At 47.9% G+C, this 22,226-nt stretch overlaps 1 protein-coding gene across 1 annotated transcript in view; it reads right to left on the bottom strand.

The window, feature by feature from the left end:
- Positions 1-22,226, bottom strand: part of LOC139747978 (uncharacterized) — a 29,509-nt gene that overhangs the window by 1,386 nt on the left and 5,897 nt on the right. Inside the window, exons 4-13 of the mRNA XM_071660489.1 lie at positions 19,801-19,870; positions 18,748-18,880; positions 16,782-16,961; positions 14,794-15,277; positions 14,174-14,231; positions 11,484-11,702; positions 8,820-9,013; positions 3,416-3,517; positions 1,521-1,772; positions 298-444 (exon numbers count right to left, since the gene is read on the bottom strand). Coding sequence (XP_071516590.1) covers positions 298-444; positions 1,521-1,772; positions 3,416-3,517; positions 8,820-9,013; positions 11,484-11,702; positions 14,174-14,231; positions 14,794-15,277; positions 16,782-16,961; positions 18,748-18,880; positions 19,801-19,870 — 1,839 coding nt within the window. The remainder of the gene's footprint in view (positions 1-297; positions 445-1,520; positions 1,773-3,415; positions 3,518-8,819; positions 9,014-11,483; positions 11,703-14,173; positions 14,232-14,793; positions 15,278-16,781; positions 16,962-18,747; positions 18,881-19,800; positions 19,871-22,226) is intronic.

The following is a 22,226-nucleotide window of genomic DNA, read 5'->3' on the forward strand; positions in this document are numbered from 1 at the left end:
AGTCAGTTGATATACAACGAAGAGACGAAGCTAGGACGCCATTTGGTAAACGTCCTAGCTTCGTCTCTTCGATGTATATCAACTGACTGTTATAGTTATCTCTTGTGTCTCCCCTGATGATGTGATTATGACACGAAAGTGCACTTGGCAACTTATCGTGTATCATTCTCCCCCCGTGGACTCATAGCAATATCTTGATCACGCGCAACATTGTGATCCTTTCTAATATATATATATATATGTGTATTTATATATATATATATATATATATGCAAGAGAGGTACAAGAACAACCCACTTGATCTCTTCCTGCGACATATGTTCAATGTTCAGCTTCTGTTCTTGCGATGGTTCGCTAATTTTGATCTTCCAGTCAAATGGCACCTCTCTCAAAACATGTCCTCCTTCTCCATGCCTTTTCTGCTCTTCCCCAAGCCTTTTATTCCTGGAAATGTTGTGTGCCACAGGTAAATGGAAGAACAAATTGGAAAAAAAAGGCCTTAAATGGCCACCATTTAAATAGTGGGGGGGTTTCGTCGAATCGAATCCCCCTTCATTTCCCTATTTCTCCCTAAGGGTGGAGTAAAATATGTATATATATTTATATATTTCTTTTTAAATAATAATTTGTTCTAAATGAACAAACCACCTTTTTTTTAAATAACAATTTGTTCTTAAGAACACAAAAGGCCATTTCTTAGCCTCTGGGGAAGGGGAGGGGGGGTAGCCAAGGGAGAGAACAGAAAATTACGTTTTTTAATCTTTTAAAAAATTTTACAGTTTATTATAATTTTTATTTTTTTTTAATCTTTAAATGATTAAAAGAAAACGGGGGGAATTCTAAAAAAAATTCCCTTAAACCAGTAAAAAACCACGGATGCAAAATTAAACCAAGATGGTTTACATCACTAAACCACTCAAGGATGGAATGAAAAAAAAATAGAAGAAAAAAGAAGTAAATAAGAGAGAGAGAGAGAGAGAGAGAGAGAGAGAGAGAGAGAGAGAGAGAGAGAGAGAGAGAGAGAGAGAGAGAGAGTTTGGGAGGGCATTTTGTGTGCAAGAGAGAGAGAGAGAGAGAGAGAGAGAGAGAGAGAGAGAGAGAGAGAGAGAGAAGAAGGGTTCGCGGGTTCAGAAATGCTTCGGGACGACACTGTTTCAAACTCAAGTGAACCCATGTCTCTCTCTCTCTCTCTCTCTCTCTCTCTCTCTTGCACACAAAATGCCCTCCCAACCTCTCTCTCTCTCTCTCTCTCTCTCTCTCTCTCTCTCTCTCTCTCTCTCTCTCTCTCACACACACACACACACACACACACAATGCCCCCAACCCTTCTTCTCTCTCTCTCTCTCTCTCTCTCTCTCTCTCTCTCTCTCTCTCTCTCTCTCTCTCTCTCTCTCACACACACACACACACACACAATGCCCCAACCCTTCTTCTCTCTCTCTCTCTCTCTCTCTCTCTCTCTCTCTCTCTCTCTCTCTCTCTCTTTCTCTCAATACCCCCCGCCCCCCTTACACACTCACAGCGCCCCTGGGCTCTGAACCTCCTGCTTGTGAACTCCAACATCCGAGCCGGAGCCCCGATTCGAACCGGGCGCGAACGACGCTTCGGGCACCGCCAGCGTCATCGGGCCCACGCTCGCTGCCGGGGGCTTCTGGTGAGGTTGTCGTACGGCAGGCGTCGGTGGGGCGCCCCCAAGCGAGCCCAGGGCTAGGGTCGTTCGGGGTCTATGAGGCTGCTGCTTCCTGTGGTAGCGGGCTAACCCCGGCGTGTTCCTGTGTAAACAAGACCCGTTTTCTTTTCAAAAGAAAATGGAGTCGCCATAGCATCTAAAGATATAGATAAATTAATAATAAGTTTGGTTAGTTATGTATAAAAAAAGACAGGGATAAATGTATTTATAGATTCATTTCCTGTGTAAACAAGACCCGTTTTCTTTTTAAAAGAAAATGGAGTCGCCATAGCATCTAAAGATATAGATAAATTAATAATAAGTTTGGTTAGTTATGTATAAAAAAAGACAGGAATAAATGTATTTATAGATTCATTTCCTGTGTAAACAAGACCCGTTTTCTTTTTAAAAGAAAATGGAGTCGCCATGGCATCTAAAGATATAGATAAATTAATAATAAGTTTGGTTAGTTATGTAAAGAAGAGACAGGAATAAATGTATTTATAGATTCATTTCCTGTGTAAACAAGACCCGTTTTCTTTTCAAAAGAAAATGGAGTCGCCATAGCATCTAAAGATATAGATAAATTAATAATAAGTTTGGTTAGTTATGTATAAAAAAAGACAGAGATAAATGTATTTATAGATTCATTTCCTGTGTAAACAAGACCCGTTTTCTTTTTAAAAGAAAATGGAGTCGCCATAGCATGCAAAGATATAGATAAATTACAGTAAGTTTGTTAGTTATGTATAAAAAAAAGACAGGAATAAATGTATTTATAGATTCATTTCCTGTGTAAACAAGACCCGTTTTCTTTTTAAAAGAAAATGGAGTCGCCACAGCATCTAAAGATATAGATAAATTAATAATAAGTTTGGTTGGTTATGTATAAAAAAAAGACAGGAATAAATGTATTTATAGATTCATTTATGACCCACAGGGAGTTTCTGGTGTCCAAAGCTGCGCTACGTACAGTAGCAGGGGTGTGTGTGTGTGTGTGTGTGTGTGTGTGTGTGTGTGTGTGTGTGTGTGTGTGTGCCCTTAGAGAAAGTCCAAAGACGAAAATGTACTTTCAGCGATAGAACCTTGCCCAGAGTCTGTCTTCAACACTTATACTTTAACACTACTACTACTACTACTACTTAACACTACTACTACTTAACACTCCTACTACTACTACTTAACACTAGTCCTGCCACTACTTAACACTATACTACCACTACTTAACGCTAATACTGCCATTACTTAACACTACTACTGCCATTACTTAAGACTAATACATCCACTACTTAACATTACTACTACCAGTACTTAACACTACTACTTCAAGGAGGGTGACCCAGGACACTTCACCTACTACTACTACTTAACACTACTACCACTAGTACTACTACTTAACACTACTACTAACATTACTTAACACTACTACTACTACTACTTAACACTACTACTAACATTACTTAACACTACTGCTACCACTACTTAACACTACTACTACTACTTCTACTACTACTACTTAACACTACTACTACTACTTAACTCTACTACTACTACTTAACACTACTACTACTTAACTCTACTACTACTACTACTTAACACTACTACTTAACACTACTACTACTTAACACTATTACTACTTAACACTACTACTTCTTAACACTACTTCTACTACTTAATACTACTACTACTACTACTACTACTTAACACTACTACTACTACTTCAAGAAGGGTGAGCCAGGACCTTACCCTCTGTTCATTCTGAGGTGACCTTCTGCAGGCGGTGGAGACAAAGGCTTTGGCCTTTTACGGTCTTCGTTGCCCTTGGCCATTTTCACAGGGGCGTTGGGGCTGGTAGGTAAGGGCTGGGGTTAGTATAAGGTGGTACTGGGGGCTGGTAGGTAAGGGCTGGGGTTAGTATAAGGTGGTACTGGGGGCTGGTAGGTAAGGGCTGGGGTTAGTATAAGGTGGTACTGGGGGCTGGTAGGTAAGGGCTGGGGTTAGTATAAGGTGGTACTGGGGGGCTGGTAGGTAAGGGCTGGGGTTAGTATAAGGTGGTACTGGGGGGCTGGTAGGTAAGGGCTGGGGTTAGTATAAGGTGGTACTGGGGGGCTGGTAGGTAAGGGCTGGGGTTAGTATAAGGTGGTACTGGGGGGCTGGTAGGTAAGGGCTGGGGTTAGTATAAGGTGGTACTGGGGGCTGGTAGGTAAGGGCTGGGGTTAGTATAAGGTGGTACTGGGGGCTGGTAGGTAAGGGCTGGGGTTAGTATAAGGTGGTGCCATGAAAGGGTCTACAGTGGTGCCAATGAAAGGGTTCTACAGTGGTGCCATGAAAGGGTCTACAGTGGTGCCAATGAAGGGTCTACAGTGGTGCCAATGAAGGGTCTACAGTGGTGCCAATGAAGGGTCTACAGTGGTGCCAATGAAGGGTCTACAGTGGTGCCAATGAAGGGTCTACAGTGGTGCCAATGAAGGGTCTACAGTGGTGCCAATGAAAGGGTCTACAGTGGTGCCAATGAAGGGTCTACAGTGGTGCCAATGAAAGGGTTCTACAGTGGTGCCAATGAAAGGGTTCTACAGTGGTGCCATGAAAGGGTCTACAGTGGTGCCAATGAAGGGTCTACAGTGGTGCCAATGAAGGGTCTACAGTGGTGCCAATTGAAAGGGTCTACAGTGGTGCCAATGAAGGGTCTACAGTGGTTGCCAATGAAAGGGTCTACTGTGGTGCCAATGAAAGGGTTACAGTGGTGCCAATGAAAGGGTCTACTGTGGTGCCAATGAAAGGGTTCTACAGTGGTGCCAATGAAGGGTCTACAGTGGTGCCAATGAAAGGGTTCTACAGTGGTGCCATGAAAGGGTCTACAGTGGTGCCATGAAAGGGTCTACAGTGGTGCAATGAAAGGTCTACAGTGGTGCCAATGAAGGGTCTACAGTGGTGCCAATGAAGGGTCTACAGTGGTGCCAATGAAGGGTCTACAGTGGTGCCAATGAAGGGTCTACAGTGGTGCCAATGAAGGGTCTACAGTGGTGCCAATGAAGGGTCTACAGTGGTGCCAATGAAGGGTCTACAGTGGTGCCAATGAAGGGTCTACAGTGGTGCCAATTGAAAGGGTCTACAGTGGTGCCAATGAAAGGGTTCTACAGTGGTGCCAATGAAGGGTCTACAGTGGTGCCAATGAAGGGTCTACAGTGGTGCAATGAAAGGTCTACAGTGGTGCCAATTGAAAGGGTCTACAGTGGTGCAATGAAAGGTCTACAGTGGTGCAATGAAAGGGTCTACATTGCCAATGAAAGGGTCTACAATGCCAATGAAAGGGTCTACATTGCCAATGAAAGGGTCTACATTGCCAATGAAAGGGTCTACAGTGGTGCAATGAAAGGTCTACAGTGGTGCAATGAAAGGGTCTACTGTGGTGCCAATGAAAGGGTCTACATTGCCAATGAAAGGGTCTACATTGCCAATGAAAGGGTCTACAATGCCAATGAAAGGGTCTACATTGCCAATGAAGGTCTACAGTGGTGCCATGAAAGGGTCTACAATGCCAATGAAAGGGTCTACAGTGGTGCCAATGAAAGGGTTACAGTGGTGCCAATGAAAGGGTCTACATTGCCAATGAAAGGGTTACAGTGGTGCCAATTGAAAGGGTCTACAATGCCAATGAAAGGGTCTACAATGCCAATGAAAGGGTCTACAATGCCAATGAAAGGGTCTACATTGCCAATGAAAGGGTCTACATTGCCAATGAAAGGGTCTACTGTGGTGCCAATGAAAGGGTCTACTGTGGTGCCAATGAAAGGGTCTACAATGCAATGAAAGGGTCTACATTGCCAATGAAAGGGTCTACATTGCCAATGAAAGGGTCTACATTGCCAATGAAAGGGTCTACATTGCCAATGAAAGGGTTACAGTGGTGCCAATGAAAGGGTCTACATTGCCAATGAAAGGGTCTACAATGCCAATGAAAGGGTCTACAGTGGTGCAATGAAAGGTCTACAGTGGTGCCAATGAAAGGGTTACAGTGGTGCCAATTGAAAGGGTCTACAGTGGTGCCAATTGAAAGGGTCTACAGTGGTGCCAATGAAAGGGTCTACATTGCCAATGAAAGGGTCTACATTGCCAATGAAAGGGTCTACTGTGGTGCCAATGAAAGGGTTACAGTGGTGCCAATGAAAGGGTCTACATTGCCAATGAAAGGGTTACAGTGGTGCCAATTGAAAGGGTCTACAGTGGTGCCATGAAAGGGTCTACAATGCCAATGAAAGGGTCTACAATGCCAATGAAAGGGTCTACAATGCCAATGAAAGGGTCTACATTGCCAATGAAAGGGTCTACAATGCCAATGAAAGGGTCTACATTGCCAATGAAAGGGTTCTACAGTGGTGCCAATGAAAGGGTCTACAGTGGTGCCAATTGAAAGGGTCTACAGTGGTGCCATGAAAGGGTCTACAGTGGTGCCAATGAAAGGGTCTACTGTGGTGCCAATGAAAGGGTCTACAGTGGTGCCAATGAAAGGGTCTACAGTGGTGCCAATGAAAGGGTCTACAGTGGTGCCAATGAAAGGGTCTACAGTGGTGCCAATGAAAGGGTCTACAGTGGTGCCAATGAAAGGGTCTACAGTGGTGCCAATGAAAGGGTCTACAGTGGTGCCAATGAAAGGGTCTACAATGCCAATGAAAGGGTCTACAGTGGTGCCAATGAAAGGGTCTACAGTGGTGCCAATGAAAGGGTCTACAGTGGTGCCAATGAAAGGGTCTACAATGCCAATGAAAGGGTCTACAGTGGTGCCAATGAAAGGGTCTACAGTGGTGCAATGAAAGGGTCTACATTGCCAATGAAAGGGTTACAGTGGTGCCAATGAAAGGGTCTACAGTGGTGCAATGAAAGGGTCTACATTGCCAATGAAAGGGTTCTACAGTGGTGCCAATGAAAGGGTCTACAATGCCAATGAAAGGGTCTACAATGCCAATGAAAGGGTCTACATTGCCAATGAAAGGGTTCTACAGTGGTGCCATGAAAGGGTCTACAGTGGTGCCAATTGAAAGGGTCTACAGTGGTGCCAATGAAAGGGTCTACAGTGGTGCCAATGAAAGGGTCTACATTGCCAATGAAAGGGTCTACAATGCCAATGAAAGGGTCTACATTGCCAATGAAAGGGTTCTACAGTGGTGCCATGAAAGGGTCTACAATGCCAATGAAAGGGTCTACAATGCCAATGAAAGGGTCTACATTGCCAATGAAAGGGTCTACATTGCCAATGAAAGGGTTCTACAGTGGTGCCATGAAAGGGTCTACATTGCCAATGAAAGGGTTCTACAGTGGTGCCATGAAAGGGTCTACATTGCCAATGAAAGGGTTCTACAGTGGTGCCAATGAAAGGGTCTACATTGCCAATGAAAGGGTTCTACAGTGGTGCCAATGAAAGGGTCTACAATGCCAATGAAAGGGTTCTACAGTGGTGCCAATGAAAGGGTCTACATTGCCAATGAAAGGGGTCTACAGTAGTGCCAATGAAAGGGTCTACAATGCCAATGAAAGGGTCTACAGTGGTGCCAATGAAAGGGTCTACAATGCCAATGAAAGGGTCTACAGTGGTGCCAATGAAAGGGTCTACAATGCCAATGAAAGGGTCTACAGTTGTGCCAATGAAAGGGTCTACAATGCCAATGAAAGGGTCTACAGTGGTGCCAATGAAAGGGTCTACATTGCCAATGAAAGGGTCTACAGTGGTGCCAATGAAAGGGTCTACAGTGGTGCCAATGAAAGGGTCTACATTGCCAATGAAAGGGTCTACAGTGGTGCCAATGAAAGGGTCTACAATGCCAATGAAAGGGTCTACAGTGGTGCCAATGAAAGGGTCTACATTGCCAATGAAAGGGTCTACAGTGGTGCCAATGACAGTGGTGCCAATGAAAGGGTCTACAGTGGTGCCAATGAAAGGGTCTACAGTGGTGCCAATGAAAGGGTCTACAGTCAATTTAATGGCCATGAGGACGAAGAGCTGGCAACCTCATCAGAGCCTGGGTTGGATGCGTGACTTTAATTTTAAGAACATATTTAGGTCCCCAAATACTTAAACTCCCCCCCCCCCCCTTCCTTTTCTTCCCCTTCTAAATTGGTCGTTGGAACCGTAACTACGAAACTACGGGGGTGGGGAAGGGGGAAGGGGGAATGGGGAAGGGAAGGGGGACGTGTGTATGGAACTATGGGGGAAGGGGGAATAGGGAAGGGGGGCGTGAGGGAGAATGGGGAAGGGAAGGGGGGTGTGAGGGGGAATGGGAAAGGGAAGGGGGACGTGTGTATGGAACTACGGGGGAATGGGAAAGGGGGAAGGGAAGGGGGGAGTGAAGGGGAATGGGAAAGGGAAAGGGGGGCGTGAGGGGGAATGGGGAAGGGAAGGGGGACGTGTGTATGGAACTACGGGGGAATGGAGAAGGGAAGGGAAGGGAGACGTGAGGGGGAATGGGGGAATGGGGAAGGGAAGGGAGACGTGAGGGGGAATGGGGAAGGGAAAGTGGGGCGTGAGGGGGAATGGGAAAGGGAAGGGGGACGTGTGTATGGAACTATGGGGGAAGGGGGAAGGGAAGGGTGGTGTGAGGAGGAATGGGGAAGGGAAGGGGGGTGTGAGCGGGAATGGGGAAGGGAAGGGGGACGGGAAGCGGGGCGTAAGGGAATGGGGAAGGGAAGGGGGACGTGTGTCTGGAACTACAGAGGACGGGGTAATGGGGAAGGGGGATGTGAGGGAGATTGAGGAAGGGAAGGGGGGGTGTGAGGAGGAATGGGGAAGGGAAGGGGGGTGTGAGAGGGAATGGGGAAAGGAAGGGGGACGTGGGTATGGAAATACGGGGGAAGGGGGAATGGGGAAGGGACGTGTGTATGGAACTACGGGGGAAGGGGGAATGGGGAAGGGGGACGTGAGGGAAATGGGGAAGGGGGACGGGAAGCGGGGCGTAAGGGAATGGGGAAGAGAAGGGGGACGTGTGTCTGGAACTACAGAGGACGGGAGAATGGGGAAGGGGGAAGGGAAGGGGGGTGTGAGGAGGAATGGGGAAGGGGGGCGTAAGGGGAAATGGGGGAATGGGGAAGGGGTGAGCGTGTGGATCATCCATCACCACCAGAGCAATCAAGGAATGGAAGAGGGGGGCGTCAGACGGACCGCTTGGTGTGTTGGTTCTGCTTGGCTGGGTGGATGGTCCGCGCGTCGGGGCCCGTGTCCGTGGCTGGCAGGGGGTTCGAAGCGGTGGCCTCCCCCAGCTGTCTCACCCTCTGCAGCTGGTCCTTCCTCTCCTGCTCCGCCTGCTTGTGCATCATCTCCATCTGGCGCAGCTGGGCATCTCGACGCCTGTTCCGCTGTCAAGGTGGGAAAGTGACTGAAGTTAGCTTTTTTCAAGGGCTGTCAAGGTGGAAAAGTGACTGAAGTTAGCTTTTTTCAAGGGCTTTCAAGGTGGAAAAGTTACTGAAGTTAGCTTTTTTCAAGGGCTTTCAAGGTGGAAAAGTTACTGAAGTTAGCTTTTTCAAGAGCTGTCAAAGGAGAAAAGTGACTTAAGTTAGCTTTTTTCAAGAGCTGTCAAGGTGGGAAAGTGACTGAAGTTAGCTTTTTTCAAGGGCTGTCAAGGTGGAAAAGTGACTTAAGTTAGCTTTTTTCAAGAGTTGTCAAGGTGGGAAAAGTGACTGAAGTTAGCTTTTTCAAGAGCTGTCAAGGTGGAAAAGTGACTTAAGTTAGCTTTTTTCAAGAGTTGTCAAGGGGGAAAAGTGACTGAAGTTAGCTTTTTTCAAGAGCTGTCAAGGGGGAAAAGTGACTGAAGTTAGCTTTTTCGATAGCTGTCAAAGGAGAAGAGTTACTTAAGTTAGCTTTTTCAAGAGATGTCAAGGGGGAAAAGTGACTGAAGTTAGCTTTTTCAAGAGCTGTCAAGGTGGAAAAGTGACTGAAGCTAGCTTTTTCAAGAGGGGGTTCGACACATATTCAGGGGTCCGACAAAGACCCTCAGAGCTGCGACAAATGCCCCCAAGGCTACGACAGGCCCTCAAGGGTTCGACACAGACCCTCAGAGCTACGAGAGAGGTCCCTAAGGATGCGACAGGCCCTCAAGGGTTCGACACAGACCCTCAGGGCTACGAGAGAGGCCCCTAAGGATGCGACAGGTCCTTAGGGGTCCGACAAGCACCCTTAGGGTTGCGACAGGACCTGCAGGGTCCGAAAAAAGACCCTCAGAGCTGCGACAAAGGGTCCCCAAGGTTGCGACAGGTCCTCAGGGGTTCGACACAAATTCAAGGGTCCGAAAAAGACCCTCAGAGCTGCGACAGGTCTTGAAGGGTCCGAAACATCCCTCAGGGCTACGAGAGAGGTCCCTAAGGACCTGAAGGACCCACCCGACCCTTAGACAGATCTATCCAACCACTCACCTCCTCTTCCTTCTTCCTCTTCTTCTCCAGTTCTGCCTCGTCCTCCTGGTTACTCACCTCCTCTTCCTTCTTCCTCTTCTTCTCCAGTTCTGCCTCGTCCTCCTGGTTACTCACCTCCTCCTCCTTCGTTACTCACCTCCTCCTCCTTCGTTACTCACCTCCTCTTCCTTCTTCCTCTTCTTCTCCAGTTCTGCCTCGTACTCCTGGTTACTCACCTCCTCCTCCTTCTTCTCCAGTTCTGCCTCGTCCTCCTGGTTACTCACCTCCTCCTCCTTCGTTACTCACCTCCTCTTCCTTCTTCCTCTTCTTCTCCAGTTCTGCCTCGTACTCCTGGTTACTCACCTCCTCCTCCTTCTTCTCCAGTTCTGCCTCGTCCTCCTGGTTACTCACCTCCTCCTCCTTCGTTACTCACCTCCTCTTCCTTCTTCCTCTTCTTCTCCAGTTCTGCCTCGTACTCCTGGTTACTCACCTCCTCCTCCTTCTTCCCTAGTTCGACCTCCTCCTCCTTTGTTACTCACCTCCTCTTCCTTCTTCCTCTTCTTCTCCAGTTCTGCCTCGTACTCCTGGTTACTCACCTCCTCTTCCTTCTTCCTCTTCTTCTCCAGTTCTGCCTCGTACTCCTGGTTACTCACCTCCTCCTCCTTCTTCCCTAGTTCGACCTCGTCCTCCTGGTTACTCACCTCCTCCTCCTTCGTTACTCACCTCCTCCTCCTTCGTTACTCACCTCCTCTTCCTTCTTCCTCTTCTTCTCCAGTTCTGCCTCGTACTCCTGGTTACTCACCTCCTCCTCCTTCTTCCCTAGTTCGACCTCGTCCTCCTGGTTACTCACCTCCTCCTCCTTCGTTACTCACCTCCTCTTCCTTCTTCCTCTTCTTCTCCAGTTCTGCCTCGTCCTCCTGGTTACTCACCTCCTCTTCCTTCTTCCTCTTCTTCTCCAGTTCTGCCTCGTCCTCCTGGTTACTCACCTCCTCCTCCTTCGTTACTCACTTCCTCCTCCTTCGTTACTCACCTCCTCTTCCTTCTTCCTCTTCTTCTCCAGTTCTGCCTCGTACTCCTGGTTACTCACCTCCTCCTCCTTCTTCTCCAGTTCTGCCTCGTCCTCCTGGTTACTCACCTCCTCCTCCTTCGTTACTCACCTCCTCTTCCTTCTTCCTCTTCTTCTCCAGTTCTGCCTCGTACTCCTGGTTACTCACCTCCTCCTCCTTCGTTACTCACCTCCTCCTCCTTCGTTACTCACCTTCTCCTCCTTCTTCCTCTTCTTCTCCAGTTCTGCCTCGTCCTCCTGGTTACTCACCTCCTCCTCCTTCGTTACTCACCTCCTCCTCCTTCTTCCTCTTCTTCTCCAGTTCTGCCTCGTACTCCTGGTTACTCACCTCCTCCTCCTTCGTTACTCACCTCCTCCTCCTTCGTTACTCACCTCCTCTTCCTTCTTCCTCTTCTTCTCCAGTTCTGCCTCGTACTCCTGGTTCATCTTCTCTTGCTGTCGCCTTATACTCTCCTCGTACAGCTGGTCCTCCAGCGCCTCCTTCTTCCTCTTCTCCTCGTCCAGCTGTCGCTTCATCTGGACTTGCCACTGCAGCTCCCCGCGCAGCTGGTCCGCCCGCGCAGCGTTCACCGCTTCTCGCTCGTCCGACGTCTGTGAGACGCGAGAGCAACGGGATGAGTTCGAATCGGCTCGATCGCACAGACACCCAGAGTCGACGTGGGGGCCCAATCCTCCTGCTAATCAGTTCTAATGGCCCTTGTCAGTCCTGCTAATCAGTTCCAATGGCCTTGCTAATCAGTTCCAATGGCCCTTGTCAGTCCTGCTAATCAGTTCCAATGGCCCTTGTCAGTCCTGCTAATCAGTTCCAATGGCCTTGCTAATCAGTTCCAATGGCCCTTGTCAGTCCTGCTAATCAGTTCCAATGGCCCTTGTCAGTCCTGCTAATCAGTTCCAATGGCCTTGCTAATCAGTTCCAATGGCCCTTGTCAGTCCTGCTAATCAGTTCCAATGGCCCTTGTCAGTCCTGCTAATCAGTTCCAATGGCCTTGCTAATCAGTTCCAATGGCCCTTGTCAGTCCTGCTAATCAGTTCTAATGGCCTTGCTAATCAGTTCCAATGACCCTTGTCAGTCCTGCTAATCAGTTCCAATGGCCCTTGTCAGTCTTGTTAATCAGTTCTAATGGCCCTTGTCAGTCCTGCTAATCAGTTCCAATGGCCCTTGTCAGTCTTGTTAATCAGTTCCAATGGCCCTTGTCAGTCTTGTTAATCAGTTCCAATGGCCCTTGTCAGTCCTGCTAATCAGTTCCAATGGCCCTTGTCAGTCCTGCTAATCCGTTCCAATGGCCTTGCTAATCAGTTCCAATGGCCCTTGTTAGTCCTGCTAATCAGTTCCAATGGCCCTTGTCAGTCCTGCTAATCCGTTCCAATGGCCTTGCTAATCAGTTCCAATGGCCCTTGTCAGTCTTGTTAATCCGTTCCAATGGCCTTGCTAATCAGTTCCAATGGCCCTTGTCAGTCTTGTTAATCCGTTCCAATGGCCTTGCTAATCAGTTCCAATGGCCCTTGTCAGTCTTGTTAATCCGTTCCAATGGCCTTGCTAATCAGTTCCAATGGCCCTTGTCAGTCTTGTTAATACGTTCCAATGGCCTTGCTAATCAGTTCCAATGGCCCTTGTCAGTCTTGTTAATCCGTTCCAATGGCCTTGCTAATCAGTTCCAATGGCCCTTGTCAGTCTTGTTAATCCGTTCCAATGGCCTTGCTAATCAGTTCCAATGGCCCTTGTCAGTCCTGCTAATCAGTTCCAATAGCTGGTGGGGGTTGACTTTGAGCGGAGGGGCAAAGAAAGGGGTGGGTGTGTGTGGGTGGGTTGGGGGTGTGTGTGGGTGGGTTGGTTGGGGGTGTGTGTGGGTGGGTTGGGGGTGTGGGTGGGTGGGTTGGTGGTGTGTGTGGGTGGGTTGGGGTGTGTGTGTGGGTGGGTTGGGGGTGTGTGTGGGTGGGTTGGGGTGTGTGTGTGGGTGGGTTGGGAGTGTGGGTGGGTGGGTTGGTGGTGTGTGTGGGTGGGTTGGGGGTGTGTGTGGGTGGGTTGGGGTGTGGGTGGGTGGGTTGAGGTGTGTGTGGGTGGGTTCGGGGTGTGTGTGGGTGGGTTGGTGTGTGTGTGGGTGGGTTGAGGTGTGTGTGGGTGGGTTCGGGGTGTGTGTGGGTGGGTTGGGGTGTGTGTGGGTGGGTTGAGGTGTGTGTGGGTGGGTTCGGGGTGTGTGTGGGTGGGTTCGGGGTGTGTGTGGGTGGGTTGGGTGTGTGTGTGGGTGGGTTGGGTGTGTGTGTGGGTGGGTTGGGAGTGTGGGTGGGTGGGTTGGGTGTGTGTGTGGGTGGGTTGGGGGTGTGGGTGGGTGGGTTGGTGGTGTGTGTGGGTGGGTTGGGGTGTGGGTGGGTTGGTGGGTTGGGGGTGTGGGTGGGTGGGTTGGAGGTGTGGGTGGGTGGGTTAGGTGTGTGGGTGGGTGGGTTGGGGTGTGTGTGGGTGGGTTGGGGGTGTGGGTGGGTGGGTTTGGGGTGTGGGTGGGTGGGTTGGGGGTGTGGGTGGGTGGGTTGGGGGTGTGGGTGGGTGGGTGGGTTGGGGGTGTGGGTATTTTAATCGTACCCCACCCCCCACCCCCACAACACACTCCTGTGGTTCTGTCCCGGAGTGTGGGAGTGTGGGAGTGTGGTAGTGTGGGAGTGTGGGAGTGTGGTAGTGTGGGAGTGTGGGAGTGTGGGAGTGTGGTAGTGTGGGAGTGTGGTAGTGTGGGAGTGTGGGAGTGTGGTAGTGTGGGAGTGTGGGAGTGTGGTAGTGTGGGAGTGTGGGAGTGTGGTAGTGTGGGAGTGTGGGAGTGTGGTAGTGTGGGAGTGTGGGAGTGTGGTAGTGTGGGAGTGTGGGAGTGTGGGAGTGTGGGAGTGTGGTAGTGTGGGAGTGTGGGAGTGTGGTAGTGTGGGAGTGTGGGAGTGTGGTAGTGTGGGAGTGTGGGAGTGTGGTAGTGTGGGAGTGTGGGAGTGTGGTAGTGTGGGAGTGTGGGAGTGTGGTAGTGTGGGAGTGTGGGAGTGTGGGAGTGTGGGAGTGTGGGAGTGTGGTAGACATTGGATAGACTTACCATAGATACATGATGGCGAGGAAGACGACGCATCCCACCCACACCTGGGGCGTTGTGGCTGTAAGAAAAGAAATATATATATATATATATATATATATATATATATATATATATATATATATATATATATATATATATATATATATATATATATATATATATTGGAAAGGATCACAATTTTGCGCGTGATCAATATATTCCGATGAGTCCACGGGGGAAAATGAAAAACGATAAGCTGCCAAGTGCACTTTCGTGTCATAATCACATCATCAGGGGAGACACAAGAGAGAAATATAACAGTCAGTTGATATACATCGAAGAGACGAAGCTAAGACGCCATTTGGTAAACATGTGATTGTCTTCGATGTATATCAACTGACTGTTATATTTCTCTCTTGTGTCTCCCCTGATGATGTGATTATGACACGAAAGTGCACTTGGCAACTTATCGTGTTTCATTTTCCCCCATGGACTCATAGGAATATATATATATATATATATATATATATATATATATATATATATATATATATATATATATATATATATATATATATATATATATATATATATATATATATATATATATATATATATATATATAAATCTTGTCCCCTTACCTGGTTGGGGCTCCGTAGCTCCCTCCTCCAACACCGTAGCTCCCTCCTCCAACATCGTAGCTCCCTCCTCCAACACCGTAGCTCTCTCCACCACTGTAGCTCCCTCCTCCACCATCGTAACTCCCTCCAACACCGTAACTCCCTCCACCTCCATCGTAGCTCCCTCCTCCAACACCGTAGCTCTCTCCACCACTGTAGCTCCCTCCTCCACCACCGTAGCTCCCTCCTCCATCGTAGCTCCCTCCTCCACCACCGTAGCTCCCTCCTCCAACACCGTAGCTCTCTCCACCACTGTAGCTCCCTCCTCCACCACCGTAGCTCCCTCCACCATCGTAGCTCCCTCCTCCACCACCGTAGCTCCCTCCTCCAACACTGTAGCTCCCTCCTCCACCACCATAGCTTCCTCCAGTGTAGCCTCCCACGTCGCTGACCACGGCCGCTGTGTCCTGCTGTGGCATGGCACCCTCTTGCCTCTCACGCTCCCCTGTACGTAAGGACGAGTTTACCATAACATCTGTGCGTGGAGAATATGTGATATATGTCACATATTTATCTCTGGTCCAGGTACAGTGTATGACCTGTGATCCCCATTCCCTTCCCCTTTCCCTCGACCCAACACACCCCCATTCCCTTCCCTCGACCCAACCCACACACCCCTTCCCTCAACCCAACACCCCCCCCTTCCCTTTCCCCCCCAAACCACACACCCCCTTCCCTTCCCCTTCCCTCAACCCAACACCTTCCCTTCCCTTTCCCCCTCAAACCACACCCTACTTCCCTTCCCCTTCCCTCAAACCACACTTCCTTTCCCTTCCCCTTCCCTCAAACCACACCCTACTTCCCTTCCGCTTCCCTCAACCCAACACACCCCCATTCCCTCGACCCAACCCACACACCCCCCTTCCCTTCCCCTTCCCTCAACCCAACCCCCCACTTTCCCCCCAAACCACACTCCCCTTCCCTCAACCCAACACCTACCTTCCCTTTCCCCCCTCAAACCACATCCTACTTCCCTTCCCCTTCCCTCAACCCAACTCTTCCCCCTCCCTTTCCCCTCAAACCACACCCCCCTTCCCTTCCCTTTCCCTTGACCCAACACACCCCCCTCCCTTTCCACCCCCAAACCACACCCTACTTCCCTTCCCCTTCCCTCAACCCAGCACCTACCCCCCACCTTTCCCCCTCAACCACACCCCCTTCCCTTCCCCTTCCCTCAAACCACACTCCCCTTCCCTCAAACCACACCCCACTTCCCTTCCCCTTCCCTCAACCAACTCTTCCCCCTCCCTTTCCCCCCTCAAACCACACCCCATTCCCTTACCCTTCCCTCAACTCAACACACCCCCATTCCCCCCCTCAAACCACACCACACCCCCATTCCCTCCTTATCTTCCCTCGACCCAACCCACACACCCCTTCCCTTCCCCTTCCCTCAACCCAATACCCACCCATTCCCCCCTCAAACCACACACCCCCTTCCCTTCCCCTTCCCTCAACCCAACACACCCACCCATTCCCCCCCAAAACCACACCCCCTTCCCTCAACCCAACACACCCACAAACCCCCCCCCATTCCTTTCCCTCGACCCAACCCACACACCCCTTCCCTTCCCCTTCCCTCAACCCAATACCCACCCATTCCCTCCCTCAAACCACACACCCCCTTCCCTTCCCCTTCCCTCAACCCAACACCCCCCTTCCCTTTCCCCCCTCAAACCACACCCCCTTCCCTTCCCCTTCCCTCAACCCAACACCCCCCCTTCCCTTTCCCCCCTCAAACCACACCCTACTTCCCTTCCCCTTTCCTCAACCCAATACCCACCCCTTTCCCCCTCAACCACACCCACCTTCCCTTCCCCTTCCCTCAACCCAACACCCACCCATTCCCTCCTCAAACCACACACCCCCTTCCCTTCCCCTTCCCTCAACACCACCCCACTCATACCCCCCCTTTCCCCCACCCAACCCATCCCCCCCCATTTCCTGACCTGGATCGCGCTTGGCGTCTCGGATGGAAGGGTCGTACGTGGTAGGTAGAGCCATGGCGTCATAGAGCCTTCTCTCCTCGGCTTTCTCCCGCAGTTTGGACTCCTCCCGCGCCAACACCTGCTGTTGGAGGTCAGCCAGAGCTTGCTTCCCGCGCTGACATCGGATGGCGTCCCGCTGACCTGCTGACACACGACACGCCCACCTCTATAGAGCATTGACACGGGACACGCCCATCTCTAGAGAGCATTGACACGGGACACGCCCACCTCTATAGAGCATTGACACGGGACATGCCCACCTCTATAGAGCATTGACACGACATGCCCACCTCTATAGAGCATTGACACGGGACACGCCCATCTCTATAGAGCATTGACACGGGACATGCCCACCTCTATAGAGCATTGACACGGGACACGCCCACCTCTATAGAGCAGGACTGTATAGAGATATATATATATAGGGGGAAGGGAAAGCCCTCTCTCTCTATAGAGCATGGCTATATAGAGATATATAAAGGGGGGGAGGACACGCCCACCTCTATAGAGCACTGACACGACATGCCCACCTCTATAGAGCATTGACACGACCACGCCCACCTCTATAGAGCATTGACACGACATGCCCATCTCTATAGAGCATTGACACGACACGCCCACCTCTATAGAGCATTGACACGACATGCCCACCTCTATAGAGCATTGACACGACACGCCCACCTCTATAGAGCATTGACACGACATGCCCACCTCTATAGAGCATTGACACGACACGCCCACCTCTATAGAGCATGACTGTATAGAGGTATATAAAAGGGAAGGGGAAGCCCTCTGTCTCTATAGAGCATGGCTGTATATATATATATATATATATATATATATATATATATATATATATATATATATATATAGGGGGAAGCCCTCTCTATAGAGCATGGCTGTATAGAGATATATATAGGGGAAAGCCCTCTCTATAGAGCATGGCTGTATAGAGACATATATAGGGGGAAGCCCTCTCTATAGAGCATGACTGTATAGATATATATATAGGGGGGGGGTTCGTCTAGAGGACACGCCCCCCTCTATAGAGCATGGCTGTATAGAGATATATAAAAGGGAGGACGTCTATAGCACTGATCTATATACTATAGGAATGATATAGCCACCCCAGTGATCCTAGCTATAATGGAGCGTCTATAGTACTAATCTACATAAGTTTCGTACACCTTCATCACCCACTCAAAAAAGGTCCCTCCCCCGTCACTCAGGAGTTCCCACAGGCCAGGCCCGTCACTCAGGAGTTCCCACAGGCCTGGCCCGTCACTCAGGAGTTCCCATAGGCCAGGCCCATCACTCAGGAGTTCCCACAGGCCAGGCCCGTCACTCAGGAGTTCCCACAGGCCTGGCCCGTCACTCAGGAGTTCCCACAGGCCAGGCCCGTCACTCTGGAGTTCCCACAGGCCAGGCCCGTCACTCAGGAGTTCCCACAGGCCAGGCCCGTCACTCAGGAGTTCCCACAGGCCAGGCCCGTCACTCAGGAGTTCCCACAGGCCAGGCCCGTCACTCAGGAGTTCCCACAGGCCAGGCCCATCACTCAGGAGTTCCCGTCACTCAGGAGTTCCCACCGACCTAGCCCGTCACTCAGGAGTTCCCATAGGCCAGGCCCATCACTCAGGAGTTCCCACAGGCCAGGCCCGTCACTCAGGAGTTCCCACAGACCTAGCCCGTCACTCAGGAGTTCCCACAGGCCAGGCCCGTCACTCAGGAGTTCCCACAGGCCAGGCCCGTCACTCAGGAGTTCCCACAGACCTAGCCCGTCACTCAGGAGTTCCCACAGGCCTGGCCCGTCACCCAGGAGTTCCCGTCACTCAGGAGTTCCCACAGTCCTAGCCCGTCACTCAGGAGTTCCCACAGGCCTGGCCCGTCACCCAGGAGTTCCCGTCACCCAGGAGTTCCCGTCACTCACTTTCGTCGCCGAAGATGGAGGAGACGGTGTGTATGTATCTGTTCTGCGCAGCGTTCAGTCGTGTCTTCCTGTTGTCCACGAGCCACGGCGCAGACCCTCCCACGCCACGCAGACCTTCAATCCCACCACCCTGCTGAAAAGGCCAAGACAAAAGGCCCAGATAAGAGACCAGAATAAAAGGCTCAGATAAAAGGCCCAGAATAAAAGGCCTAGATAAAAGGCCCAGATAAAAGGCCTAGATAAAAGGTCCAGATAAATGGCCAGAATAAAAGGCCTAGATAAAAGGCCGGAATAAAAAGGCGAAGATAAAAGGCCCTAATAATAGGCTACGATAAAAGGCTACAAGAGTAGGTCTATATAAAATGCTGTAATAAACGGCCACGATAGAAGGCTACTATAAAAGGCCCAAATAAAATGCTGTAATAAAAAGCTACAATAAACGGTCAAAACAAAAGGCTATGATAAAAAGCCAAACAATTGGTCACGATAGACCAGAACAGCTATGATAAAAACCCATAGTAAATAGCCATCATAAAAAGGCCAATACATAAATGGATCTAATAAAAAAGGAAAGGATAAATGGCTACGATTAATAACCACAATAAATGGTCAAATTATAAACTCTACAACTAAAAAAAAAGTTTAAAAAGTCCAAGTAAAAACCCTGAATATAATATTGCCTTTTACCTAATGGCATTATAAATGACCCTAAGGGCCATAAGGCTGGAATGAGACCTTTAGTAAAAAACCCTCAGGGCCAGAGTCAATAAACCTCCCGGGATAAAAGGCCCTGGGGTTAATCCGCCAATAACCAGGGATTAAAAGGCCTAAGGGAAGAAGGTATCTAAGGGCTACTACCCCTCCCTTGTATCTAAGGGCTACTACCCCTCCCCTGTATCTAAGGGCTACTACCCCTCCCCTGTATCTAAGGGCTACTACCCCTCCCCTGTATCTAAGGGCTACTACCCCTCCCCTGTATCTAAGGGCTACTACCCCTCCCCTGTATCTAAGGGCTACTACCCCTAAGGGCTATAAGGGCCGGATCCAACTCACCATTTCAGCATTGGGTAAGTTGCCTTCGCTACGAGCTGCGCGTAGGCCAGCCGAGCTGGGCCTGGCCACACTGAAAGAGACAAAGTAATTACGATAAAGAAAATGGGGAGAGGGGGATAAGTAATTACGTAAAGAAAATGGGGAGAGGGGTGGATAAATAACGTAATAACCAACGCCATTATCATTACCCTTAAATAACCTACAAAATATCTTTATCAAAGAGAATTTTATCCTATAGGATTGAGATAATAGTGTTGATATAAATAACTTAATATTAATTTAATTACTTGTATTCACTTATAATTAGATAACCCACACAGAGTAAAGAAAATATATATATATATATATATATATATACTTTCATTTATGATATTCGGGTAAGAGGAATAATAAAGTCGCCTTTACTGAATAATAAAGAAAGAGGGGTGTGTCAATATCTTTTTTAAAAATTACTAATTAACTCGAGTTTCCTCTTTAATCAGCCACTCTAATGACCTGACACGTTTACTTCTATGTCTATATCATTTATAGATGACAAGAATAGAACTATATCAACATATATTTGGCATATAATCGTCGATTTAATCAGTCATATAAAAAGAAAAAAAATTTCACCATCCAAGATCATGACAGTGGAATATAAACAATAATAACAGACAAGACGAGAAACTTCACCTCCGGCTCAATGGGAGTCGATATAACGCGCTATCTGGCAACTGTGTCACATACCCACCCCGACAGCGTTGCCAAGCCCGCGTGTCAAACACCCCTCCCTCTCTCCTAAACTTTACGCGAGGTACACTTAAGCGTACGTAGCGTAGATATCCCCCCCCCCCCACCCGGGCATTATCACGATCAATTTAACACTTTTTCGATAAATAAGCGATAAAGATATGCTATCATAAAGGGGGGTATACTCAGTTCTTTTTTTTTAGGGTGGATTAAAAGAGGTTGGTAATAATATGGCTTGGTGAGGTTCCAGTGCTAGAGGGTTATGGTAACACCGCTGGAGATTGTTGATAACGGATGAGCCACGACCGAGAACGCGTCCGTACCCTCACGCATCGAGGACCTGTGTCCTTTCGTGGATAGGATCGCACTGTTGTGTTTTAAAAGGTCATATTGTCGTGTTTTAAATGGCTGTATTGTCGTGCTTTAAATGGCTGTATTGTCGTGCTTTAAATGGCTGTATTGTCGTGCTTTAAATGGTTGGATCGTCGTGCTTTAAAAGGTCGCATTGACGTGTTTTAAATGGCTGTATTGTCGTGCTTTAAATGACTGTATTGTCGTGCTTTAAATGGCTGTATTGTCGTGCTTTAAATGGCTGTATTGTCGTGATTTAAATGGCTGTATTGTGTTTTAAAAGGTCATATTATCATGTTTCATAAGGTCATATTATCGTTCTTTAAATGGCTGTATTGTCGTGCTTTAAAAAGTCATATTGTTGCGTTTAAAAGGTCAGTTTGTCGTGCTTTAAAAGGTCGTATCATTGCGTTTAAAAGGTCAGATTTATTCATTAAAAGAAATTTATGATCGTGTTTCACAAAGGCTTCCTCACGTCTACCTATCCTAACGAACGGAAATAATTTTAACAGTAATTATAAAAATTATTTTAATATCTAAGTTCAACTACGACATTTAAAAACTGATTTTTCTTTATTTTTTTCGGAAGATTTTTACGTAAACTTGATAACCAAGAAAGGAATATCAGTTGGACATTTTCGAAGTTATAAATGTTTTAAATAAACGGCTGTAAATTACCATGTTTAAAGGTCGCGTTCAAATTTTTAAAAAATCTAAGATTTTATTCGTTCTAACTTGTCTGTTGTGAACGCATCCTTACCTCAACCGATTTTTTTTAAATTTGATTTTTATAATGATTTTTATCATAAATTTGGACTTAAAAAAATTGCGTTGTAAATAATTTTTTAATTTGATTTTTATCATGATTTTTATCATAAATTTGGACTTTAAAAAATTTGCCTTTTACTTAATTTTTTAATCTGATTTTTATTATGATTTTTATCATAAATTTGGACTTTAAAAAAAAATTTGCGTTTTAAATAGAATTATCGGTTAAGTGTTTATTTGACACATGACCAATCATGATCAAATTGGTTTGAATATCTGTGATTAAATTTTAATACAATTTATAAAATACGAATTAAAATTTCATAAAAGATTAATGCAGAGTATAAAAAAATTAAAAAAATTCAGGTCATGACGACCAACAGATACAGATTTAAATATTCAAGAAAATTCATGACTTAACATCTTGAATCAATATATGATCCACAAATAAAAATCAATAAACAACTTAACAAAATCAATAAACAACTTAACAAAATAATTGAGTGATGTAATTAATTATGCCCAAAGGGATCTGGGCACGGCAGATATAAATTATTCTACGCCATTATCAAACA

The sequence above is a fragment of the Panulirus ornatus genome, chromosome 71 (assembly GCF_036320965.1).
Source record: "Panulirus ornatus isolate Po-2019 chromosome 71, ASM3632096v1, whole genome shotgun sequence".
NCBI lineage: Eukaryota > Metazoa > Arthropoda > Malacostraca > Decapoda > Palinuridae > Panulirus > Panulirus ornatus.